Here is a 27890-nt window from a genome sequence, read left to right as displayed (position 1 = left end):
GGCTGAAAACTGAGCAGGGAAAAGAATGGAGTCTAACTTTTATTTAGTAGAAGTCATGCTATTTTGGACATGTAGAGTAAGCCAGCCTTTATGTGACTTATAAATGCACAGTTACAAACTAGTGAATTTGGACAGATTTCCTTTAGAGGAAACATGAGAAGGAGTCAGGGGATACTAATATTTCCTCTACAGTCATTGATGACAAACACAGTTAAAACTACTTTTTTATTATTTTTTTTTTAAATAATAATAGAGATTATATTGAAGGTCCGGGATCAAGACTGCGACCAGGTAATTTTGTGCTTGCAACAAAATCAAACTTTAACTTAAATTAAACCTAACGATTTCCAAGTTTTTAGACCTTGTCCTTCTGTTGCATATAGAGTGTCTCCTCTTTTATTTCTTCAGCTTTACTGCCTATTGATCTCTTCTTGAGAGTGCACAGGGCCCATACTAAGAAAACAGAGTATTCATTTGTGACAAGGTGGAAGTCTTACAGTCTTCTAGTTGTAGTTCGTTATATGAAAAATGATAGTATTATCTAATAATTATATATATTAAAATGTTAGAAAATGAGATAATTACATTTCAAATACAAATATCTGAAATATCCTTAAGGATTTTTTTAAAAATATGAATTCCAATAGTAAACCAGTAAGACCTCACTTTAGTGGTCATTATCCTGGCTAAACTTTTACCAAATGCAATGGGAATTTCTCCAATGAAAGGAATATTTCAGACAGCCCTTGTAAATTATCATGTATTTGTACATTATCATTGATGAAACACGTTTTCCATTTGAGATACTTGTCTTTCTTATTGAGAAGCTTCACCGTATGTAAGAAAGAAAAGCTGTGATTTCAGAATGCATATTGTCTGAATTAAATAATATTTGAAAGAAAATTAATTTGAGCAGTTCAAATATTTTCATTAAAAAGTACTTTTTGTCTGTACTAACTTCTATTTCACAACTTTTTGATAGAAAAATTGTATTAGGAATTCAAATTATGCAGTACAAATCAAAATTTGCTGTCTACTTCCAGCAGTTCTCAGTGCTGTTTACTGAAGTATGTCATTTTAATAACAACACACAGTTTAAACCCACTATCCAGCCATAATGTATCAGAGCTACACTGATCTGCAGACGAACATTTTAGCCTTTGTTAATATTTTCAGTCCTGTGGGTAACATGAGCAAATCTGGTATCTTTTGTCAGTAATGTTTTCCTTTTTGGGTAAAACTCTTAAAAGTTTTGATCAAGTCTTCAGCAGCCTATTCACACACCCATGCTCTCATCCCCCAAATAATCGTAAAAAAATTTTAAAATTATATTTAAAAAAAAAATAATTGTGGAGTGGTCTTGGAGTATATGGACTTTATGGGAACTCCTCAAGTTCCTAGCTGAATATTTTGTCTCTAGCTGTCTTTGAAACACATAGACACTACAAGTAGACATTACATCTGTTCTTCCTAGACTGGTAAGTCATATTGTTACTATCATAATAGAAAAAAGAGAAAGCTCTATACACTGAACAACAGGAAAATCCATATTATGTCCTACTCAGTCCTTTCTGTTTGCTGATATCATTGAATAGTTTGGGTTGGAAGGGACCTTTAAAGGCCATCTTGTCCAACCTCCCTGCAGTGAGCAGGGACATCTTCACCTAGATCAGGTTTCTCAGAGCCCTGTCCAACCTGATCTTGAATGTTTCCAGGGATGTGGCATCTACCATCTCTCTGGGCAACCTGTTCTGGTGTTTCACCACCCTCATTGTAAAAAAGGTTTCTTCTTCATATCTAGTGTAAATCTACACTCTTTTAGTTTAAAGCTACTACCCTTTGTCCTATCGCAACAGGCCCTGCTGAAAGTTTGTCCCCATCTTTCCTGTAGGCCCCCTTTAGGTACTGGAAGGCTGCTATAAGGTGTCCCCGGAGCCTTCTCTTCTCCCGGCTGAAGAACCCCAACTCTCTCAGCCTGTCTTCATAGGAGAGGTGCTCCAGCCCTCTGATCATCTTTGTGGCCCTCCTCTGGACCCACTCTAACAGATCCATGTCTTTCCTGTGCTGAGGGCTCCAGAGCTGGATGCAGTACTCCAGGTGGGGTCTGACAAGAGTGGAGTAGAGGAGCAGAATCACCTCTCTCGACCTGCTGGCCACGCTTCTTTTGATGCAGCCCAGGATTTGGTTGGCATTCTGGGCTGCAAGTGCCCATTGTCCAGCTTTTCACCCACCAGTACCCCCCAAGTCCCTCTCAGCAGGGCTGCTCTGAATCTCTTCATCCCCTAGCCTGTATTTGTGGTTGGGATTGCTGGTGACCCAGGTGCAGGACTTTGCACTTGGCCTTGTTGAACCACATAAGGTTCACATGTGCCTGCTTCTCGAGCTTGTCCAGGTCTCTCTGAGTGGCTTCCTGTCCCTCAGGTGTGTCAACTGCACCACTCAGCTTGGTGTTGTCTGCAAACTTGCTGAGGGTGCACTCGATCCCACTGTCTGTCATGGAGGAAGATAGTGAATAGTACTGGTCCCAGTGTGGACCCCTGAGGGACACCACTTGTCACTGATCTCCATCTGGACATTGAGCCACTGACCACTACCCTCTGGATGCGACCATCCAACCAATTCCTCATCCACCAAACAGTCCATAAAATCCCTATTTCTGCAATTTAGAGAAGTATGTTGTGGGGCACCATGTCAATGGCCTTACGGAAGTCCAGATATACATCTGTAGCTCTGCCCTTGTCCACTGATGTAGTCACTCCATCATAGAAGGCCACTAGGTTGGTCAGGCAGGACTTGCCCCTGGTGAAGCTGTGCTGACTGTCTCAAATCACGCCCCTGTCCTCCATGTGCTTTAGCACAGCTTGTAGGAGGATCTGTTCCATGATCTTCCCAGGCACAGAGGTGGGGCTGACAGGTCCGTATTTCCCAGGATCCTCCTTTCTACCCTTTTAAAAATGGATACAATGTTTCCCTTTTCTAGTCACCAGGGGCTTCACCTTACTGCCATGACTTTTCAAATATCATGGAGAGTGTCTTGGCAACTACATAGTTTGAAGCATATTTTTATTCAGGGAAAAAAAAATAGTCTGAGAAGACCCACAAAGGAAAGGGCACTCATTTATTTGTTTTTGTTTTGTAATACAAGCCATTGACAGCAAAGAAGTCAAATGCCACAGGGAGCAGTGAAAAAGGTAATATGCCAAGGAAGTAAAGTTTTTATCAGTGTCCTAACAAAAACTGAAGATTCCTAAGTAGTGACGGCAAGACCATGCTATTTATTTTGGGATTGAATATAGCAGTGTTGAAACAGTTGGTAGAGAGATGCAAATGAAGCAAAAAGACCTAAACCAAAATCGTTCTTGTCATGGTATGTAATATTTTAGGTTATTATAGCATGGCTTCCACTGTCAACTTGAGCAGAAAGACCAATGAAAATTCTTCCTTAAGTGGCTCAGGGGAAATGCAAGACTTCTTTTCCTCTTATTGATAATTAAGAGGAGGCTTAGGGAAAAACATTGAACTGAATTTCACTTGCCTCTTTCAACCCATCTGCCAAAAGGCATTACCACAAAAAAAATGACAATAGCAATGGTGTCATTATCTTCCTAATCCTGCTAGAAATGTGTGTCTCTGTGATAGAGAATGACATTTGCTGTATCTCTTTATTTTCTGTTAGAGCACAACTCAGATCTGGTTGGTCCCTAGACGCTTCAGTTTGTGAATGTCTGTCTTCTACTTCTTGTTAAAATAGCCAGCACAGAAATTCAACAGGAAAAAAAATGATAATAGTTTGGTTGTGGGATAACTAACTTTGGTATCTGGATTTCATCTTCCTTTCAGTAGAATTTTCATTCTTGATACCAGATCACTTTGCCAAAAAAAAAAAAAAAAAAGGTTTAGGTGAATGTAAATCTGTCCATAAGACTGTATGATCCTCAAGGTGTTTCTGTATGAGGAAATTTTAGAATATGGATCTAAATTAGCCTCTGAAGTGTAGTTTAGAGACAACTGTATTTAGGAGAGATACAGGGCTGCTGGCTGAAGTTCAATACTTGGTCCTAAGCTCTTTGCTTAGCTTCCAGGTCTAATACTCGGTAACTAATGTACTTCAGTAATACACTAAGTATTTTATAATGGCAGTCTGCTGATAAGCTTTTATTTAATCTCTGGGTCTGACAGTGTGTATGACTTAAACACATAAGATTAATAATCATAAATAACGACTCGTTTACCACATAAAAATTCAATAATCTGGTTTAGTTTTGGCTCTATGCTCTTTCTCAGCAGGCAAAGCATGATAAAGGAGCACTAGGTAAATAAGAATCAAGCTGTTCTGTTTGTTTTAATTGTTATATTGAAAATCCTAATGAAATTTTGTAAATCCGCACGGTTTGTAGAATACGTAATATTTACTTCTATGCCCCAGTTCTATTAAATTGCTTAAAGCTTGATCAGCAGTATTTGTCTGTTGGTTCTTATGGCTGGAACTAAAATTATTCCATGAAACACAAATAGTTTTTTTTTGTTGTTGTTGTTGTTCAATAGGGAAGTTCATAACGGTCTTTAGTTAACAAAATGCAGTCAACCTTTTAGATATATCATCCACAAATCAGTACTGAGTTTACTGTGCTTTGTAAATTTTAAGTAATGCTCACTCATTTAGGTAATCAAAGGAATTTGGTTTTGCTTTTTATCAAGCTGCCTTTGACTAGTATTTTTCAAATATCTCATTGAATATGGCAGGAAACAAATCACATGGATATTTGATATTACTAGCTGGTAAATTAGGGCAGTTTTGCTTTTAATCGCCAAGCTACTTGTACTACAAGAAAAAAATGCACCTACAGCAGACAAGTATATCTATCTCAAATTCTGGATGACCAAGATCGTATCTGATTTAATGGCTCTTTGTGATGAGTCCCAAACAGTGGTTCAATGGGGAAAATAAACATTCACTTTCAGCTTTTGTTTTCAATTCTTGATCCCAAGAACTTAATATTTTCACATAGCTGATATATGTTTTTTTTCTGATAGAGGTAACTGAACAGGTTAAAATTATGTTAAATTTATTTTGCTGAAAGAAAGGTATAGCTTCTATACCTGCATGACTTCCTTTGCAGTGTTTTTCTCTGTGAAAAATATACATTATGTACATGGATTTGCTTGAGAGAGGATGGTAGTCTAGCTTTAGAGGAAGAGAACAGTTTTATACATACTCACTATTTTCATAAGTTAAAAATTCATCTTTCTTGCTCCTTGTCATAATAATTAATTCACACTTATCTAAATAAAATCTACAATAAAATAATCGTATCATATTGTATCACTAACAAAGGTGATATGAGGAAGCCTAAATTTGTTAAGTACTGCAATATTCTTAATTCTAAAATAAAGCTTCCCTTTTAATTCCAGACTGACTCTGTTCTTTACTTCAGAATTTGTACTACACAATGTAGTGTCATTACCATCAGGTATGATGGATGCTTTTTAATAGAGATCACATTTGGATACCCAATTAAATAGTTAAGCACTAAAATATAAACCTGTGTGTGCACTATTTTTGAATTGGTGTATGCGTATCTATTATGCGTGTTGTTAGGTAATAGCTAAAGGAAATGTTCAAATACAATGTTTAAAAAATATTTTTTTTAATATCTGTTTTAGAAGAAAATATTAGAAACAACTTATAGCAATGTTATTTTCTCAAAGTGCCAATACTTTCTTATTGTGGATCTCCAACTTCACGATCTCTTCTTAGTAATTAGTCAATGAATATTATATCTTCTGATCTGTCTGGTGTACAAGTCTACTTGAAATGTTATTTCTTAGAGAAATGATATGGAGATATATATTAAGAGACACAATGTTTTTCAACACTGATAAAACATTTAATTTTTAGATTAGTTTAGTCTTTTTCTTCAGCCAGGACAACTTTATATCCCATATAATATGGCAGGGCCGGGGGGTGGAATGGAATGTAATGTGCATAGCCCATAACTACGTGCATATGAACATGGGAATTTGTGTTAGTATTTTCTGGTTTGCATAACCCCATTTTGTGGTTTGCTTAACCTCATGCATTTTTCTATCAATATCTAACTAGCTTTGCATTTAAAATTTTTTAAAACCCACTTTTCCCTTATATTCCCCGGTCAACACTACTATTTTTGTGAAATTTACAAGCAGAAGCAACATACAGGCTTTAATACAGAGCAATTGTCTGTATTCTATGTGGGGAGAAGAATTTTTACAGTATTATTCTTTGCTTAGTATTCTTTTATTTTAAACATGAAAAATGCCATTTATGTGTGTTTTGATGATGTCGTTTTGATCATGGAGAATGCTGGTAACAGGTCCTTTCCAGTCTCCATCATATGTCCTTTAGATAAGGTGGTCTCTGGTGGGGAGGAATTTATGACAAAGAACAGAAACAACTGATTTTCTGATGCAGATTATCGTGATTTAGGCCAAATCCGCTACTGGGGACCTGGGCAACCCCAGATGGAACCGACAGATGCTCCCCTCTACCCCTCTTCAAGGAGAGAGGCAGAGGAGGGAAAAGAGACTTATGAGTTTAGAAGGAACTAAACTACTTTAATGAAATATTAATAATAAAATAAAAAGAAATAATAAAATATATACAAAACCATATCAAGCTCCCGAGATGACAGTCACGACACCGGCTGGCACTGGGGCAGTCCCAGGCTGGACTCAGTGACGGACGGGATCTGGATTCCGGATCGGGATGACAGGCAGAGAAACAGAGTCCTCCTCAGACGTCGGCCATTGAAGGAAGAGGGCTGTCCCTTTGATCCCTCAGCTTTTATACTAAGCATGAGGCAGATGGGATGGAATGCCCTGTTGCTCATTTTTGGGTCACCTGTCCTGTCCGCTCCTCCCTGCAGGTGGGATCCCTCTACGCTTTTCCACTTCTGACCCTCCAACAGGGCAAAACCAAAGTTGTTTGGCCTTGGGGGTTATAGCAATAAGTATAAGCAAGAGCCTCTCTGCATACCATGCCTGGGCATCAGCTATAAACATTGGTCTCATCATTCTGAGAGAGTGAATATTGTCTGCACAATATGCTGTTAATTTCAGTAGTTAGAGAGGCCTAGCTAAGAAGTGAAGTTACTGAACAAAATTGGTTCTGCTTTACCTCAAACCAGGACACAAATTAAAGAAGACCCAAGAGATTCATAGCTTCTTGCACGTTTTCTTGAGGTTTCTCTCAAAACATGCTCTTGCTAGATTTTGGAAATGAAAAGTAGCTGGAATAAAGCAACACACATCACTATAAGGCAACATGAAAATATATTTTAATAAAATTGGTCTCCAAAGGGTCCACATCAAACATTTTATTATAATTCCTAGGGACTATCCTAGGATATGAAAATAAATTTTAAAACATCAAAATATATAAAAAATAAATATCATGTGTGTTAGTCTTTGTAAAAAAAATATCAGTTAAAATAAGAAAATTCTGTTTATCATATCTTTAAATTTCCTTTTGAATAAGTGTGGCAAAACTTTTATGATTAGTGAGAAACAGTAATACTTCTTTTCTCTTATAGTAACATAGAAATGAATCGGATAAAGGGATTTTTCTTTTGAAACCCATTATCAATTACATTGTCTAATCTTTTAAGTTTTTAGATTATACTTTTTTGGTTCCCAGCACTGTTGGAAAAACAAGTCATGCATTAAAACTTAATATTTACATCTACAGGTTTTAAACAGTGTTCACTATTAATATATTAAGGCAACAAAATAAGTTGGTCTCCTGATTTTACTGTTGTCATCTACAGCATCGGCAGGAATTGCTGTATCACAAAGGAAGGTGCGTCAGATCAGTGACCCTGTTCAGCAGATTCTTATTCAGCTGCACAAAATTATCTTCATCACTCAAGTATGCATTACTGTTGCTTCTGACATTCCATACTTTTTAGTTATTTGCTGTTGTCAAAATGATGGTACTGCAAAGTGCTGCTAATTTAGTCACCGTTCTTTAAAAACAACAGAACTTGACATTTTTGCAGATGGCAGGATGCTTTAAAAATATATCATTTAAATAAAGACTAACCTTGAATATTAGTATGTGGAGGATGGCAATAATTGACTCATATGAAAAAAAATTCATTGGCTCACCTCAGAAAAATAGATTGTACAGTAAATTATTTTTACAACATTCTGTCATGCCACCAATATGAATATTTTAAGTGTCTTCATACCATACACTGACATAGAGACTACATAAAATGCTTTCCTCTACAGCAATAATTTCTGACTAACTTCTAAGTAATATTTTTTATAACAATAAATAGTAATAATTTGGGGGGGATTTCTGGTGCAGTAGTTCAGATCCTGAATATGTTAAATATTTTGAAATGTCAGATCTTTTTCGAACTTAAGATTTATTTTAAAATTAAGTTAAAATGTTTCATAGTGAAAGACAGTTGAAATTATTTCATGCTGATTCCAAAGCCACAATGCGGTTGATACAAATCTGTATTGAAATTTCAACTAAAAATGTGATGGAAACCTTTTTGTTCTCCAGAAAGATAGCTGCCATTCAGTTACTTGCAAAATTTGCTATTATTAATTAAAACATCTGTTTATTTTCCAAAATGGAGTTTTTATATTTGGCAAGTTATGTTTATCACCTCAGGGGATTTCAGATTGCTGAGCCAATTTTTTTTTGTTTATAAACAAATAGCATAACTGAACTTGGGTGTGTTTTACAGGTTTGTTTTTATTTTTTTTAACCGTCAAGCTTATCAAAACAGGTAATACAGGAAATAAATTATCAGAGACAAAGAAAACAATTGTTATTTAAAATAAATGGAAATTATTTCCTTACCCTGCTAACACAAGTGAGGCAGTTCAGTCTTTACAGGCCATATTAGGAGTATGTCCAAGATGCTCATTAGTGAACCTATCCTCTCTGTTGAAGAAGGTTTTCTCAAGTAGCCTGCTAATTAATGCAAGTTATCATAACATGGGTGCCCAATAACTGAGAACTAACAGCAGCTCAAAGACTTGCTCAGAATTGACCACTGAAGCAGTAGTAACAACTTTGATGCTTTTGGTGTCAGTTGGTTTCAGAATGGGAAGGCAGAGAAACCGGGATCCATACCTGTACTTCTTCACCGTGTATTATGTGCTTCTCTTGTACTTGTTTATGTTCTTACAAATCTAAGGTAGAATATTTTTTGTAATACATAGCTGTTTTCTGAAACTCTGTTACATATTTCAGCTGACAATTCTAAAATGAACTTTACCAGAGGAGAGTTCTTGCATGTTAGTTCTTGGCTGTCAGCAGCCTTCCCAATCCAGTTTCCATGGGAACAAGAGTCAGAGTGATCTCGGGAAAACAATGTAAGAGGAAGCTTTTAAAAAAGCATTATGTAAATCCTTGGCCTTTTAAAAAAAAAAAAAAAAACAAAAACCAAAACCCAAACTGATCTGACATCTGATTTCATTAAAACAAAAGCTAAAATTGAACACCAGTGCCTGAGGCAACTCTGAATTTCTCAAGCAGTGGACTTGTTCTTTACCAATTTTGCTTCAGAATGTCCCAGTATGCCCATGGTACATTAACTGCACACAGTTCATTGCAGTGGCATGTAGTTTATGGAGTAACTTGCAGGCCTTTCCTAAGGCGTCATTTTTTTTACTCACTTATAGGCTAAGGAACATTCAACATCTGACTTAAAGCATATGTGTAAGGCCTTCTCTGCATGAAAAGACAGTGGTATCTGTCTGTAACAAAAAAACGTATGCAACCAGCTTAGGATGTCTTTTATGCTTAGGATGTAACCTTGATGCCTGGTTTGCCAGAGCAAATCAAGACTCCTTTGAGGCCAGTGTAGCTGTTCCAGATTTATAGCCATCCAAGAGCAGTAATTTGTTCCAATGGGAAAAAAAATCTGTATAATGTATACTGTGACAGTGTTTGAATGTGAATCATTAGTGGTCAAACCTTCCTTGAGTAGTTAAAAAGCTTCCTGAATTCAGTGCAGTTGGCACTTTGTGAATTTACATCAACGATGTGATTATAAAGTGAATACTAAATGGTAGAAAATCATAGTTTTACAAACACTGTCTGCAGGTATAAGCAATTATACAGAAACAGCATAGGAGATCCTTCCAAAAGGGTAGTACGTACCATAGAATTGTCATCAGGTACACAAGTCCATGCAACCTGATGAGATGCATTCATGGGTCCTGAGGGAACTGGTGGATGAAGTTGCTAGGCCACTGTCCATCATATTTGAGAAGTCATGGCAGTCGGGTGAAGTTCCCACTGACTGGAAAAGGGGAAACATAACCCCCATTTTTAAAAAGGGAAAAAAGCAGGACCTGGGGAAACTACAGGCCAGTCAGTCTTACCTCTCTGCCTGGCAAGATCATGGAGCAGATCCTCCTGGAAACTCTGCTAAGGCAGATGAAAAATAAGGAGGTGATAGATGACAGCCAACATGGCTTCACTGAGGGCAAAACATGCCTGACAAATTTGGTGACCTTCTACGATGGGGTTACAGTGTTGGTGGATAAGGGAAGAGCAACTGACATCATCTACCTGGACTTATGCAAAGCATTTGACACTGTCCCACACTATGTCCTTGTCTGTAAATTGGGGAGACATGGATTTGATGGATGGACCATGTGATTGATAAGGAATTGGCTGGATGGTCACACTCAGAGTTGTGGTCAACATCTCGATGTCCAAGTGGAGACCAGTGACGAGTGGCATTACTCAGGGGTCGGTATTGGGACTGGTGCTGTTTAACATCTTTGTTGGTGATATGGATGTTGGGATTGAGTGCACCCTGAGCAAGTTTGATGATGACACCAAGCTGAGTGGCACAGTTGAAATGCTGGAGGGAAGGGATGCCATCCAAAGGGACCTGGACAGGCTTGAGAGGTGGGGCCAACCTCATGCAGTTCAACCAGGCCAAGTGCAAGGTCCTGCACCTGGGTTGTGGCAATCCCAAGCACAAATACAGGCTCAGTGGAGAATGGATTGAGAACAGCTGGAGTGACTCGTTATAGCTAACATGAAATCTAGTCAATGTTCTATGAGCTTTTTCTGTAGAAAAACGACCAAATACTAGCACTTTGATTGGGGAAGCAAATCTAGTATTACCTGTATTAGGCTTGTTATAATGATCTTTACCTTCAAGGCTAGAGGGACTGAATTATATGATATGCCAAGCCTAACAAAGTAGGCGAACTAAGGAGCATTATTATAATATGCCATGAAATCAATCAGTACAAGTTCTTGTACTGTTGTTTATCACCATGCTGTTAAATATCAATGTTTCTTTTTGCGGTGTAACTAATTTTTTCAATAATGGTACTGCTGATTAGGTCATTTTTACAGCAGGTGTAAACGTCTGTTTCTCTGTTTCACGCAGCTTCCTCCAGCTTTGCAATGCAGCTTGAAAAGGAGAATCATTGAGAGATTCAAGAAGTCCCTCTTCAGTCAGCAGAGCAATCCTTGTAATCTGAAATCAGAAATGAAAAAGGTGTAGTACACCAATTACTACTTGTGGTCAACTTTGTCTCTTCTTCTGTTTGAAATAAGCTGTCAATATTAATATCTTAAAAATATAAGAATAAAATTCAATTTTTAAAAGGAGATATTTAGAATACTCTCTAGCTATCCTTTATTTGGAAAATATGGAGGGCTCTTAAGTAAGCAGTTACTACAGATTGGTTTTACGTTTGTCTGATCATTAGAATATTTTTTTAAAGGCAAAGGACCTGCTAGCTGCTAATATGCAAAAGCGAGACTTCATCTCATCAGAGCTCAAAAAGAGAAGAGAAAGGAAAATGTAACTTTTTGTGGGAAAGGCTGATAAAGATTATGTAAGCTCTTATCTATGTAAACTCTTAAGTTTTTATTCATTTCCCAATATTATTCATGTTTTGGAATGTTTTCCTACTCAAACTATGAATTTTAGGAAAGCACTGTCCCAGAATGTCTTGAATGTAGCATACCTTGTCCTGTTGTTATATAGTGTGTCAGCAACAGATTAGTGTAATCAGTTTAAAAGTACTGCAGATTTGCAAGAATGGTATGACTAAAGAACCATGCCTGCATGTTTTCCAATGACATTCTGGGCACTCCCCAACAGAGAAAGAGCTAACAACTAATATCAGAATTTCTAAATGTTCTTTCAAAATCTCCTGAGAAGATTGTAGTCAGCAGAGGATCTGAAAATTACATCCTCGGCATCTCTGTACTGTGGGAGACTGTGAAGCTAAGATACTTCATTTTTGAATTGATGACAAAGCACTTATTAGGTATTTTACTGTATCTAAAATTTGATGATTTTTTATCACTCACGTAATTCCCTCATGTAATCTAATGTGTTTGTCACTTACTTGCACTGAGTTGTGGAATCTTCTGAGTCATTGTTTGCTATGGAATGGACTGACCCCACATGCTAAATCCTTCCTGTACTTTTGTAATAATTAATCTGAGATGCTTAAGCTCCATGAAACGTCGCTTCTTAGTGTTCACATTGGTCTACACTGGTAATACATTTCAAAGATAGTGAAAGATGCCTCTCTCTGAGCCATTGGTTTCACGCCAATTTGCTGTCCTGTAAATCAATCTGGGATTTACCTTAAACAATTCCTGCATTTCAGCCATAACATTAAATCTAAGGAAATATTTGCTAATCATGTACTGAGTTTATATTTTTAGGAAAGGGTACCCAAAAATATGGTAAGAAACAGGAAATATTTATTATAAAATTAACCTAATTTTCCAATGCCCAGAAATAAAGGAATGTATTTATTTATAAATTTGTATATGTTAACAACTGTGAAATTGTGTTAGCTTCAAAATTATTGGATTTAAACCTGAAGAAAAGTGTAGAAATGCGCTATTTAAAAAGTAAATGGTAGTAAATTGAAGATGTTTGAAATGCTGAATGCAATTCTGGGCATTTCTACCTTGAAGGAAATAGTGAATAGAAGTAGTTGATAGAAAGCAACAACAAAAAGCACAGTTAGAAGGATGGAGAATTGATAAGCATCCATGAATAAATGGTACATATTTTACCAAAAATCACAACCATAAATACATTTGGTAACATGGATGTCATTTAGAGGTAATAGGAAGCACCTAAACAGAGAAAAGAATTTGTTTAAAGTCTTCCAGCAAGTGTTGTTATGAAGTTGTGCAGTTTTTGCACACAAAATTAAAAAAATCATGGATTTTTAACTGTGCTGAATTAGAAAACCTAATTACAATAACAGACAAAAAGATTCCTCCACTGATTGGTGGTGGGGTAGAGGTCTTCCAAACAGATATTCTTCTGTTTCTGTAACTGTAAAAGTGTTAACATGCTGCAGAAATGCATAACTGGAATTTCTTTCCTGCCTGCAAAGATATTTTCATGTCAGAGTTGTTCCCAGTGGATATTTTCAATATTGGGTGTTTTTAAGGTTAATGTCAGTATCCTTGTTCACATAATCAAGTAGCTGAACTGACTTTGAGGTTTCAGAAGTGGTGGGACCCATGTAATGGGAATTATACCACCTGAATATGGACTAATGCTTTCACTTGAAGCCCTGGTTTGGAAAACCAGAGTCATCAGCTGTTTCTCTCCTAGGTTTAAGGGCATACATTTCCCTGTTTGTCTTCACACAAATGCATAGTTTATGACATTTTATTCAAAAAGTCTGAAGAACTCAGTGCTTTATATTAAGTGCAGATTGGCAGCTTGTAATGTTCAGTCAGTGTTTCTGGAGAGGAGAAGGTAGAACATTCATAATTTTGTTCACCACTTTTTCATTAACACAAAAACTATTGAAAATCTCCTTTGACTCCTGGTTTCACTGGGAAACAGAGGAAAGGGTAAACTGCCTCAGAGAAGTCTGAAGTTTTGGCAAACAAGAAGGGTGGAGATTTCATGCATCCTTTGCTTTTTTTTTTTTTTTCCCCCTCCTTGCTTTTCCCAGCTGCTGCAAGGTTCTCCTGAAATGATTGAGCCAAACTTCTTCACAGCAGATTGGCGTGTGGTACTTCTCTCTTCAGGTGGAAATACGTTGCTTCCAGGTGATAGAAAAGGTAAAGAAAGCAACAAAACCTCTGTAGTGGCATATATATGTCTATAAAGTGTACGGTATCAAAGCAGAAGAAATTACTGTTCTAACATATGTCTTTAAAGACAGTAAAGTTATGTTGACTGTACTGATTTTCATTATCAGGGTTTTTTTTTTTTTATGTTGTGTTTTGTTTAATTTCTAATAAGATATGCAGTTTACCACTGATGGAACATTCTACTAATTTAAGGGAGTATACTTTGGAATGACAAGGAAATATTGAAGATGCAAATAATGTGGTTCATCCATGAAAATCAATAGAAATATTTGTAATGGAAAACGTCCTGCTTAGGATTTACTTGTCCTTGTACATGATTTTTAAGCAAACTCTGTTTAAACTCTGTGTTGTTCTTCTGTCATGTTTGAAACAATTACACTAGGATGATTTAATTCCCTAGTTAGATCAAGCCATACAAACTTGAGAAATGAAATGCTGTGTGCTATACCACATCTATATGATGTAGAGTGTGTGTGTATATATATATATACACTTTAGAAACTGAATAGTGTCAAATATACTTTGGACTACTGATACTTAGCGTGGCAAATCATGAACTTGGTCTTTAATCAAACCTACTATCACTGGCATCATCCAGGTAGGTGGGGAACCACAATTCCTAGTTCAGAGACTTATTTCATCATATGCTTCTTTGTGCAATGGACATAAGGGAAATGTGTAGCCTGTATTTTGGTATTTGTGCCATTTCCATTCTTCTAAATACAGGAAAAGCTACATCACAATGCATGGGCTAGAGGACGTAGTTATATTAAAAAACTATGGTGCCAGAAAAAAGGGTGAGAAACTTTGATTTTGCTGGCCTGTATGTTGAAACTAGCATATCAGTTCCACAGCTTATTGCAAAACCAAAAATAATACTAGGTGTCAAGGGTAATATTTGAGTAGGAAATGAGTCCCTAACAATCACTTTAAATATGAGCTTTATTTTGTTCCCAGAGATAACAATGCAATTTGTTCAGATGCTCAGTATCTGTAATTTTTGAATCTTTTAACCCACAAAGAATACTTTTGTCCTCACAAATTGTTGCTGGCTGTGTGCCCTTTCCACTATAAATGGTAAGTGAGGAAGAATAAGGAAGTTGCATTGCTGTATTCTGTTAAATGTTTAAAATATTTTCCATCAATTAGCACTCTTTCATAATGTGGTAACATTGTGTACCTCAAATGTTCACATCATGCCATAAGATGCCTCCCACCTTTGCAGGGGTCATTGTGGTCAGTGGAATAAGCTGCTGATAATCAAGCATCTCTCTTGTCATTATATTTGTAGTGGAATTAGCAAGAAACTGGTGAGGGAGCATAAACCCTAAATTCAGTAGTATAACAGTACTTGCCTTTTACTTTAAGGTATTGTTGGCACTTCTGACATAGCAGAAGGGATGACATATGAACAGTTGCAGGTGAGCTATAAATATACCTATATGTATTAATTTATTACTTTTAAAAGAAATTCATTTCAGTAAATTATCTTTATTATCTTGTAGACTGTAATTGAAGAGGTTCTAGAGGAAAGTGGTTATTACAATTTCTCTTGTAACAGGTAAGTCTGTTCAATTTAAAAAGAGAAAGATAATTATGATGTGCTAAAACCAAATGTATCATCTGCCTGTTTACATGATTGCATTTGCACTTTAAGCTTAGTGCAGTCCGTGGTTTATTATAACACATGGATGCATGGACTGGAAGAAACGGAGGTGGGACATATTAGCTAATCTAAGCAGGTTTTTTTGGCCATATCTGTTTTCTTCACTCAGATGATGGAGTGGTACAAGTTTGGCAGCAATTTCTTCACATTTTTCCCATATGAAAACACAGCTGAACAAAAGTTTAATTTAAATAGAAGTATATTTTATTATAATACTCTGCCATTACAGGGTTGAAAGGATGATGCTGGTGTATGTAGTAAAATGTTTGAGTACAGCACAACAAGCAGAGTGAGTGGTTGCTAGCACAAAAGTGCAGGGGATGAAAAAAAATTAAAAAATCTTTGAAACTAGGCAAATGCCTTGTCCTGGAGATGGTGTATCTTTACTGCAGGAAACCTTTGAGGAACACAAGAAAGAAAATATATGAAAAATATCATTATAGTCCACAACATAAGCTTAGCATTTCTCATTCTTTTTACCTGCTGGCGTGTTGTTTATCATCCCAGATATTCTTTAGTGCAAAAAAAATTCATTACTTCCATCAAGTAAGTCTATTCCTTGTCTTTGTAGTAATTGACATTTTAAAGCTTGTGAGACTGCAGTTAGATCTTCTAAAAAAAATAAACAAACATACACCCCCACACCCTTCTAATGCAGATATTATGAGGTTTTAAGAATTTATAGTTCCTGGTGCCTCAGTGGTGTTTTTCAGTTATTTATTATCTCTGCAAACTTTTCTGTATGGATTGACTCTAGCTTGAAAAATTTCAAATGTTAGTCTGAAAATTTTTGTAGGCTACTCATTAAATCGGAATTCCAGCTTATAAGTGTCTTGCAGCTGCCAGCTGTAAGTATTGAAAAATCATGATTCAGCACTCCCAAAATAAAATAATAATTCACTCTTTAAACCTTCAGGGTATACTTGAATCATGTTTACAAATCACTTTTGCAGCCATGAGGTCTAACAAATTTCAAGTATTTTAATTTTTTGTCCTAATCACAAACTCCCAAGATTTGCTGCTGTAGAAAAAATATCACACAACTTATTGAAAAAGAAAGAAAAAAAACCCTCTCATTTTTAACCTCAAGATTTAGCAAGTCTTATTATAAATGTATAAATGTTTTGTAGTTGTATAGGCATTTATCTCACAAACAGACTGGCAAAAAGCATCTTGCTGCAATCAACTGTAATGAAGCAGGTGTGTGCTGAATACGGACTTGAGTATTTTACACAAACTACTATAAAAATAAGATCTATTAATGGAAATTGTAGAATCATAGGATATTTCAAGTTGAAGAGACCCATAAGGGTCATCGAGTCCAACTCCCCGCTTCTCGCAGGACTACCTAAAATTAAACCATATAACTGAGAGCATTGTCCAGATGCTCCTTGAATTCTGACAGGCTTGGTGCTGTGACCACTTGCCTGTTCTAGTGACTGACCGCCCTCTTAGTGAAGAACTTTTTCCAGATGTCCCATCTGAATTTCCCCTAGCGCAGCTTCATTCCCTTTCCTCGTGTCCTGTTGCTGTAAATGTAATCGCTGAAATGTAAAGGATGCTTAAAGATTGCAGGCAAATATACTAGTGCTTTCATCGTGTAACATAGGAATGCTACAGAAATGCACATGAGACTAACAGCAGTAAAATAATTAACATTCTGTTTTTCCTGATTTATTTAGGACTACTTATTTTACTGTTGTGCTGGAATTCCCTAGAGAGTTGTTGTTCTGTAGAATCTTAAGTTATTTTTCTACATTTTTGGAAATTGTATTTTAGAAGAGAAGTAAGAGAATATTCTTTATAGCCACACAGGATGACAGTGTGGTGTAAGGTGTTCTTCTCTATGCTATGTTTATCCTGCAGAAAGAATCAGGGGGAAAAGAGCAAGCAGTACATTTTCACACGTTCATAAAGTCTGGAGAAGGCCAGTGGATGCTCAGCATCCTTCCTCGCATTAGCGGTGCTATGTATTTGGTTTTCCCAGGAGCACTTGCTTTTTCACTATGCTTTTGAATCCTGGTACCTGCTGTGATGCGTAACTGTGTTTGGTTCCCCTATTACATTACTTCTTTTCCAGACAACATTCTACTCCCAAATACCTTACTATTTTTCCTTCTCTTCCAGAAAATTCACAGACCATGCTTTGGCCTTGGCTGTCAAAAACATGTCTCTATTTCCAGAGGACTTGCCATGTTTTCTAAAGTATGCTCTGCTCAATGCCATTCAGAGCTTTTTTTTTTTTTTTTTTGCTTCCCACACCACACTCTCTCCAAATAGCCAGTCCAGTTTTAATAGCTGTCCAGTGTGGAATGATTCATTTGGCTAGCAAACATGCATCATTAGGCTTTGCCTCAAACTCTCCAAACAGCTTAAGCAAGCTAGAAGGACAAATTGGTTTCCCAGGCTGCACTGCAAGTCACTTATCAGTGTCCACCATTATCTGGTTTTATTCCACCATGCAGAATTTGGTTTGCAGCCCTCAGAGCAACATCCTATCAACCATTCTTGCCTAAAACTGTTTTGAGCGTTGCTCTACTTCCTCTCTTTTATACACAGTGAAACATTTCAGAAGCAACTGCGAATTTTCCAGCAGAAACTCCGTACATCCTGTAGCTTTCCTGGGATCCCCTTCTTAGAAAAGTGTTCACAGAAAAACTTTATAAAAAAGTACTAGGAGTAATGAATATTTGTTTGCTTTAGCAACATATAGGGTAATACACCTATTTTTTAACTTTCTTAGCTTATTTTAAAAGCTTTTAGTTTAGATTAAGTTTTTCAGTTTCTAAGATGGGAAGTTGCAATGATGCAGCATATGTGGGTCTTTCACAGTAGAAACAGAATGATAATGTTTCTAGCAGGAAACAAATTGCCTTCCCTTCTGCCCATAATAAGTTTCTAGCTCTTCTAATAGAAATGTGAAAAAAACAAAACAAAACAACTCCAAAGGCTCAGGAGCCCTCAGAAGACACATTAGAACACCACAAACTTAATTTGTGAAGTTGCAAATTTTTAAAGATGTTTCTTCATTTTAGGGCCAAATTTCTTTGTGATTTCTGATCAAGTTCACTTGACAGTATCAGTTCCATATGTTGTCAGGCCACAAGGTGAATTCTGTTTTGGAACAAAGAATTCCACAGCTGCTGTGCAACAACATGGGATGTGTGCTATTGCTAAAAGCACTATCAAATGCAGAATAAACAGCTAGATAGTGTATAGCATAATAATGCAATCTTGTACCTCATTGTGGAGCACACTGTATAGAGAAAACATTCTGAAAATATTTTTTATTTATATTCTGTTTTGGAGGGATTTGTGTGCACTGTCTGTCTTTCCCATTGCTGTTGCCAGTTGCTGTGCTCCCCAAAATTCTAGGAATGTATGATGGAAAAACAAACCTTAAGTGAAGCGATGACATGAAAATAGTAGTCGGACGAATAAGCTGTATAAAGGGTTAAAAATGATTCAAGCAACTTGATTGGGTGATTAGAGAAACATGAATTCTTTAGAAACTGAGACAGCTTCATAAGAGAAATGTCATGCTTTTTTTCCCCCCCCATTTTCATTATAATAGTAATTACTATCTCAATACCAGTCATTTCATGGGGATTAATGACCAGCTGAGGATAATGACCCTCAGCTTTATCTTGAATAATCAACTTGTGCCCATTTATTACTAATCTTCTGAAATTACTCAGCACTCCAATTGTATTATTTATACAGAAATTTAGTAAACACGCATAAGAAAACCCCTGTAATATTTCAGAATTATTCTATTCACATCCATTGCGCCACTCTCTCTTTTTCTCCTTCTGATTTAATACTATACTGCACAACAGGCAAGCTCTGTGTTTGTGAGCCTATTTATGAATAGGACAATGAATACTAGTTTCAAAATTTCACCATGCTTTTTTTATATTGAAGTATACATGTAATACCCAAATTGATGCAGAAATCTATTTTTAATAAATTGCATTAAGAGACTTAATCCAAGCAGAAACTCAGTTATATGAAAAAAGATTTGTTATAAATAAACAAAAATAGCAATGGTCAGAGACAGGAATTGAGTTCAGCTGAGTGCCGTAGCTCTGTCATGGTTTAAACCCGGTAGGCAGCTCAGCCCCACAGTCACCCAGTCACTCCCCCAAAATGGGATAGGGGAGAGAATTGGAAGGGTGAAAGTGAGAACCCTCATGGCTTGAGATAAAGACAGGTCAATAAGTAAAGCAAAAGCTGTCTGTGCAAGCAGAATAAAATAAAGAATTCATTTGCTACTTGCCATCAGCAGGCAGGTGTTCAGCCATTTCCAGGAAAGCAGGCCTTCATCATGCCTAATGGTTACTTGGGAAGACAAGTGCCATAACCCCGAATATTCCCCCCTGCCCTTCCTTCTTCTTTCCCCCACCTTTTATTGCTGAGCATGCTGTCATATGGTATGGAAAATCCCTTTGGTTAGTTGGGCTCAGCTGTCCCAGCTGTGTCCCCTCCCAACTTCTTGTGCACCCCCAGCCTACTCGCTGGTGAAGTGGTGTGAGATGCAAAATGGCCTTCATGCTGTATAAGCATTGTTCAGCAATAACTAGAACACTGGTGTGTTATCAACACCTCTTTCATCACTAATCCAAAACATAGCACCATACAAACGACTATGAAGTATAACTCTGTCCCAGCCAAAACCAGTACAAGCTGATGTGACCAGACGTCTGTGTATGCGAGAAATGTTGTTTCAACATTAGTTTTGTAGGAAAAAAATGGTTGCAATGTGAGTAAGAATAGAAGGAAATAGTCTTCATAATCAAATTATTATATACCAATATGTTGTCACTTATAATTTTTGTAACTTTGTTCAGTGCAATATTTTCCATTATTATTGAAGTTTTAGAATTAGAGAAGCAACCATTCATGTAGTTAGAGCTATTTCATGACAAGGAAAACTGTCAAGTCTGGCTCTAATGATAGCTATACATTTTTAACTGCTCAAAGAATAGCTCAAGGTATTATTCGCAGAAGGATAATATAGATCAGGAATGACAGCAAATTCTGAATTTTGCCTTTTTCAGGCAGCTCTCATTTGTGTTGGGTCTATGGTCCATGGATACCTCATTCAAAAATAGAAATGCATTAATGGAGTTTTTTTCTATCTGCAAATTCTTACCATGTTATCTATGTATTCTTCAATGTTAATGCACCTCTTTGTGTTACACGACTAAAGGATTCAAATTTATATTTAGCTTAGTTAATGTTTTTTAATGTTCTAGAACATACCAAACAAGACAGTAGATGAAAGTACACAGCTCCAACACTCCTGGAATCTAAAGAGGATTTTTTGACTTTGTGTTACCTAGGTGATTTAAGACACTCAGCTACTTTTTATTCAGTTCTGGCACCACTTCCTGCTAATGTTGCCTGGCGTTTTCTGTTAATTCTTTTCTTCTTCCAAATTATTGTTCATGTTGATTCTTACTTCTTAAGTCTCACACGTACGAAAGAAGATTGTTTTGGCCAGCAACATTTCTTAGAGTCATACCAGCATTCTGTTGATTTGTACTGCCAAATCGACAGAAAACAAGTCTGCCAAAGCTCGGCACTTTTTTTTTTTTTACTCTCTTCTGAACATCCGTGGCTGCAAGAGTCTTTGATCTACCCACCTGCAGTTCTTATGGCTATCGGTTGAAGGTCTGTGTGGCACTGTAAGTATGCCACCCTATTCCCACAGGCCAGCATTCGCTACATCTTTTGAGTTAGCTGTCCTTCCACTAAGAGGCAGTATTGGCCTTCCTTTCCCATGTCACAGATTCTACAGAAATTAGAAAAAGGAGAAGCAATGTGAAAAAATGGGGTAGCAATTGATCCTAGTTTCAATTTCATCCAACTACTACGGTAAGGCTGTGACTAATCCCTGTCACATTGATGAATATAGAGTGTTTCAATGACAATGACACATTTGGCCAAGAGATGGATTAAAAGACACTTGCTGGATAGAGTTCACCACTGCACATGGTGATAGTCACACCGCACCTTTTCATGCTTGCTAGAGACATAATTTTTACCAAGGTGTTACAGCCACACCTATATTCGCTGTACTCAGAAGATACGTGTGCCAGACTTCCTGTTAATGGTACAGTGGAGCTCTAGAGAAATAAAGATTTATGCCTTGGATCCTGGGGTATTAGCAGCTGTGCATGTCAAAATCAGCTGGTAAGATGTGAAAAACTTACCGCTAACTGGATTTTTAGAGAATTGTAGGAATATTCTGGTCATTTCAGGGAGGCCAGTAATCTAATGACACAGAAAAAGGATTTGCATTTTTCTGATATGACAATAGCATAACAGAACACTTTTCCCACTTTGGTGAGTAAGTCAGTCTTTTTTTTAATTATTATTTTAGGCTTTTTTCCTGTGAATCAGCATGATAGGAACTGTAGCAGAAACTGTTTATTGCTCTAGCAGCTAGTCAGCATCAAGCCTACTAGATTTGGCTAGTATCGGGGCTACTCGGTATAAAAGTCTTAGATGTAGAACCTGGGTATAATTCATGACATTGCTATGTGCAGAGGAGAGAAGTGATCCAGGGATCCATCTGGTGCAAGTACCAAAATAATCTGATCATGTGATAGGACTGTCATTGACGCAAAACCTCTCCCCTCACTCAGCTGAAGCGTCTCTTTAGCAATGAGATATGTGGAAAGGTGCATTTCACCTCTTGTTGGAAAAAATGAAGGAGCATCTGGCCTAAATTTTGGCTGACTGGTGGGTACCAAGTCATTGATACAGTTCAGCGATGAATACACAAAATTAAGGGGTCTCCTGACAATGGAAACGCCTGGAGTCCACACTGTAGAAAAAGTGCGTGTTTATGAAGCTGTCTGACAGCATTTGGATAGTGGGAATGACTGTTTTCAACACTAGGCAGATGGCTCTGATCCCTTGCAGAGATCACATGCCCTGAGCTCTCAGACATTCTTATATGAGCTTCCCGTCTTTGAGTAGAAGCATCTGTCGTCACAGACTTGTTTGGCTGAGATAAGACGGGTTTGCTCTTGCAGTTCTGAAGCAGGTCTTTCTACCTATTTGAGGGAAAGATTTACTTTGACACTGACTCCTATGTGTCTGAGATGTCTGCTTGGTGGAGTTCTTGTATAGAGCGTAGTCTCTCTAACAACATCGAATAAGATGTTAACTGTCCTATTCACGGTGGTTCAGAAAGCTCACTGTAGTCCAGAATCATTCTTATGCTAGCACACCTCTATCTTATACAGCTGCTGTGGACTGAACTCTTTGAGTTGAAGTAAAGAAGAATTTTTCTTTTTTTTGTTTGAGGCTTTAATGGTTTGGTGCAGTTAGGACAGTTTAGCTGAGGACAATGTAATACCTTTGCATGTCACAGCAAAATGCTGTTGAAAGGAGTTTTGGGAAGTCTTAGGCTAAGTGAAAAACAATCTGAAAGTTTTCAAAGAAGTGGGAGACGAGATTGGCCTCAGTGTACGGCAATCCGGGCCATGCAAAGATAATTTTTTTTTAACTGTCTCAAGATATCCTTCGTGACTGCAGCTAGGGGAGGGATTGCACACTGTTACATAGATAGCTGTTTTGATACAGCTGTGTGAAATACAACAAAAGCTATTTAGGATGTCAGTATGGTACTAACAGGCACACCATTCCTCTAAATACTGTAGTTGTGTCCCTTGTCTTTGAAGACCGCCTTTTTGCTAGCAGAACTTTGACTTACCGATAAGGGAAAGTAAGATTTTCGTGTTTCTGATATGGTACTCCATAAAGATAACCCTTAGGCCTTATCAAAGTATCAGCCCTGGTTTTGAAAGTCAATTTGAAACCTTTTACTTAAGACCAATCATCTGAAAATTATGTAAAAAGAAGGGATAACTGTTTGTCTTACTGGGATTTTGTATCTGTCAAACACCTTGATCTGAATTTTCCATGTTTCCGTGTAGTCCTGTAGCTCTAAAAATCTGTGCCATGGAAAGAGCTGAAAAATTTTAGCCTTTACAGCACTGGATGAAGGCATTGAAAATATGAAGCTTTGCCCTACATTGCTTGCCCATATTAAAAAAATTCTAGTGATATTTTCATTATTGACTTGTGTGCTAGAGCAAGGATTTAAATTTTTTTTTTGTCACAGATATGACTTTCACCCTTCTCTTAGAAATTCATGCCAATGTAACCAAGTTATAATTTTGAAAAATCACAGTTGGTATATGCTTAATAGTAGCCTTAATAGAGCACTGAAATATTGTGAGTTCAAGTTTAAGTTTAGACATCAGAACAGAAAGTGAGTCTGTCTGGTCATCTTCAGGTAATGCCTGAGTAAAGAATGAACAAGTAGCAACTGATGAGATAGAAGCTAGGAAGTGAGCAGTAGATACATACATCTGTTACAGAGCCAAGGACAGCAGGAGACAGAATGTAGGAATCCTGGAAAGGCGACTGCTATGGGGAGAAGGAAGAACCACCTGTAGCTGGGACTGACTGGGTGAAGAGAATGGTTTGTGGTAAGGGCAGAAGGTAGAAAGAGTGGGCACACAGAACAGGAATTGAGTTCAAAAGCTCGGACAGAAGGGGATCCACTGACAGCTGGAGCACTTGAGTGCACACTAATCTTTTTTATATAGTGAGAAAAGTGTGTATCCCATTATCATCTGGTGCTGGTCCTCACGGAAGGATAGCTACCAGTATCTGCTGCAAGCTATTTATTAACTTAAATAGCAGAGTCTGTGCAGTACAGATAATGGTTTCAATGAACTGAGTTGGTGATATCACATAATGAAATTCCTGGAGAGGGGTTAGTTTATGATGTAAAAATTAGGAAATAACATACACAAACCTTTATATTAAATATTCTTAACTGTATTGTGGTTCAAGAAAAACATAGAAAGTACTCTTAATATCTATCACAGTAAATATGTTAGTTGTGCGACTACAGCTAATATGGCTTCACCAAGGGCAAATAATGTCTGACTAATCTAGTGGCCTTCTATGATGGGGTCACTGCATCAGTGGACAAGGGAAGTACCTATGGATGTCATCTACCTGGATTGCTGTAAAGCCTTTGATACAGTCCTGACAATGTTCTTGCCTTTAAATTGGAGACGTATGGGTTTGATGGATGGACTGTTAGATGGATAAGAAATTGGGTGGGTGGCCACATCCAAATAATTATAGTCAATGGCTCGATGTCCAAGTGAAAACCACTAACAAGTAGTGTCCTTCATGGGTCTGTACTGGGACCCACACTATTTATTATCTTCATCAGTGACACAGTGGGATTGAGCACACCCTCAGCAGGTTTGCAGATGACACCAAGCTGAGTGATGCAGTTGATTTGCTTGAGGGAAGGGATGCAATTTAGAGGGACCTGGACAGGCTTGAGGACTAATGTGAACATTGTGAAGTTCAACAAGGCCAAATGTAACGTCCTGCACCTGGGTTAGGGCAATCCCCAGTATCAATACAGCCTGGGGGATGAAGGGATTGAAAGTAGCCCTGGTGAGAAGGACTAGGTGATACTGGTGGATGAAAAATTGGACATGAGCTGGCAATGTCCAATGTCCAGGCCAGTGCTTGCAGCCCAGAAAGCCGATTGTATCCTGGACTGCATAAAAAGAAGCATGGCCAGTAGATCAAGGAAGGTGATTCTCCCCTTCTACTCCGCTTTCGTGAGACCCCACATGGAGAACTGCATTCAGCTCTGGGGTCCCCAAAACTACAAGAGAGACATGGACCTGTTAGAGTGGGAGAGTGGGTCCAGAGGAGGGACACACAAATGATCAGAGGGCTGGAAGATCGCTGTTATGAAAAAAAGCTTAGAGAGTTGGGGTTGTTCAGCCTGGAGAAGGGAAGGCTCCAGGGAGACCTCATTGCAGCCTTTCAATACTTAAAGGGGGCTTATAAGAAAGATGGACAGAGATTTTTTTTACCAGGGCCTGTAGTGACAGCATAAGGGGCAATGGTTTTAAACTTAAAGAGGGTAAATTTGGGTTGGACATACGGAAGAAATTTTTTACGATGAGGGTGGTAAGACACTGGAACAGGTTGCCTAGTGAAGTTGTGCATGCCCCATCATTGGAAGTGTTCAAGGTCAGGTTGGATGGGGTTTTGAGCAACCTGATCTACTGAAAGATGTCCCTGCCCGTGGCAGGGGGGGTGGACTGGCTGGTGTTTTAATGTCCTTTCCAACCCAAACCGTTCTATGATTCTATTTTTTGCGCAGGTGAAGTGCCTCATTGAGTATTATGTTAGCCACATAGGGGGCTGTGTGAAAGTTGGCTGTCAGCCTTCACTCTCTGTGTTTTTTTTTTTTCTTGCGTGCACTTGACTTTACAACTTTAATAACAATCTTTCAGCTTAGGGATTTCTATCTACATGTGTTGAAGTATGTGTGCAAAACTTTAAATTATTTTTCATATTTTTCCTTTATTTATTACTGGAATATTTCCATATTTTTCAGTATTTCAGTAATCAAAATAACACTCTGCTTGAGCACCATGTGTATAGAGGAATGTTTGAAAGGGCTACAGATATTGGGGGCATGCATGCTGTATACAGGTAGCCAGGGAAAATTTCAGAAGAGGTCTTACTCTTGGAATGGAGGCTGGTGGAGTTTTGAGACAGAAAATAAACACCTGACTTACTTTCTCACAGAACTGATTATGAGAAGAAGTCTTTACATCATATTTTCATAGATTAATTATAACAATACAATGCAATCTGATTATGAGGTAATTTTCACCTAAATAAAGCTAACAGAAGCAGCTCCACTTTTCTGTGCTAATCTTTTATGTAGCAGGCTAAAGAGGAATTAGAAAAGGAGAAAGAAGTGATGTTAAAGACTTTCTTTCAACTAGTTCTCTATAGTGCTGAAGTCTCTGGAGATGTTACATCAGCAGCATAAGTTAAAGCTGGCCCACAAATACGTTATGTTCCATTCAGGCCTCATTGATTAGCTGTGGGAGAGCTTTGCACCATGCTGCTCTAATTCTATTTGTGTGCAGTGCAGACTGGTCCATAAATTTTAAGTCTGAGGATCATTAGATGAACTAATTCCTTGTGTGTAGCATAAATGATAGAATTTCACCCAGAGATTTCCGCATCAAACTCTGTTGTAAAATCTGAACTAAACCATTTCTTTTGATAGACTTCTGAGGTTCCTTGGCCTCTCTGCCATCTCCATCAGCTTCTATCTGCTACACCAGCTTTCTGCTGATAGTGTCCAGCTCTGTAGTCCTCAGCACAGGAAAGACACGAACCTGTTGGAGTGGGTCTAGAGGAGGGCCACACCTCTCCTATCAGGACAGGCTGAGAGAGTTGGGGTTCTTCAGCCCAGAGAAGAGAAGGCTCCAGGGAGACCTTATAGAAGCCTTTCAGTACTTAAAGGGGGCCTACAGGAAAGATAGGGGCAAACTTTTAGCAGGGCCTGTTGTGATAGGACAAGGGATAATGGTTTTAAACTAAGAGAGTGTAGACTTATGCTAGATATAAGAAAGAAACTTTTTACAATGAGGGTGATGAAACACTGGCCCAAGTTGCCCAGAGAGGCAGTAGGTGCGCCATCTCTGGAAACATCCAAGGTCAGGTTGGACTGGACTCTGAGCAACATGATCTAGTTGAAGATGTCCCTGCTCATTGCAGAGACGTTGGACTAGATGACCTTTAAAAGTCTCTTCCAACCCAAACTATTATATTCTATGCTAGCACAAAGATTGATCCCATACTTGGTGACTGTGAATAGTGAGGAATTCTTACTTCCCACACATACTAACTACCAATTTTTTTTTTTTTTTTCCCCCCAGGTATCTCTACTATCCAAGGGGAACAAGGAACCATCCAGCAAAAGAAGAGAACTTGTAATTCTGAACAAAGGGTTCAGAATTGTTCCCAGTGAAGTCAACCAGCCTGTCTGTACTTTAGCTGAGACTGTCTGATTACCAAAGGGGCAAGCTTTGCTCATTAAATAGCATCCAGATGGAATACCAATGTAGGACTTCTTCAGGAGACCTCACGTGATATTTCAGGATGGTACTGTTAACTTTAGCTTTGTTTACAGCATAAGCACTTTAAAAGAAACATTGGGAAAGATGCTTCCAGGTT

At 37.8% G+C, this 27890-nt stretch overlaps 1 protein-coding gene across 1 annotated transcript in view; it reads left to right on the top strand.

Moving 5' to 3' along the window:
- NEK10 (NIMA related kinase 10) overlaps window positions 1–27650 on the top strand; it is a gene marked incomplete at both ends in the record, with an annotated part of 107109 nt that extends 79459 nt beyond the window's left edge. Inside the window, 7 exons of the mRNA XM_082479416.1 lie at window positions 254–291; window positions 7806–7906; window positions 11418–11528; window positions 13978–14086; window positions 15488–15540; window positions 15625–15680; window positions 27593–27650. Coding sequence (XP_082335542.1) covers window positions 254–291; window positions 7806–7906; window positions 11418–11528; window positions 13978–14086; window positions 15488–15540; window positions 15625–15680; window positions 27593–27650 — 526 coding nt within the window. The remainder of the gene's footprint in view (window positions 1–253; window positions 292–7805; window positions 7907–11417; window positions 11529–13977; window positions 14087–15487; window positions 15541–15624; window positions 15681–27592) is intronic.
- Window positions 27651–27890: the final 240 nt, after the last annotated feature.

This window comes from Vanellus vanellus, assembly GCF_965231255.1.
Source record: "Vanellus vanellus genome assembly, chromosome: 2".
Classification (NCBI taxonomy): Eukaryota; Metazoa; Chordata; class Aves; order Charadriiformes; family Charadriidae; genus Vanellus; species Vanellus vanellus.
This window is presented reverse-complemented; position numbering and strand designations above follow the sequence as displayed.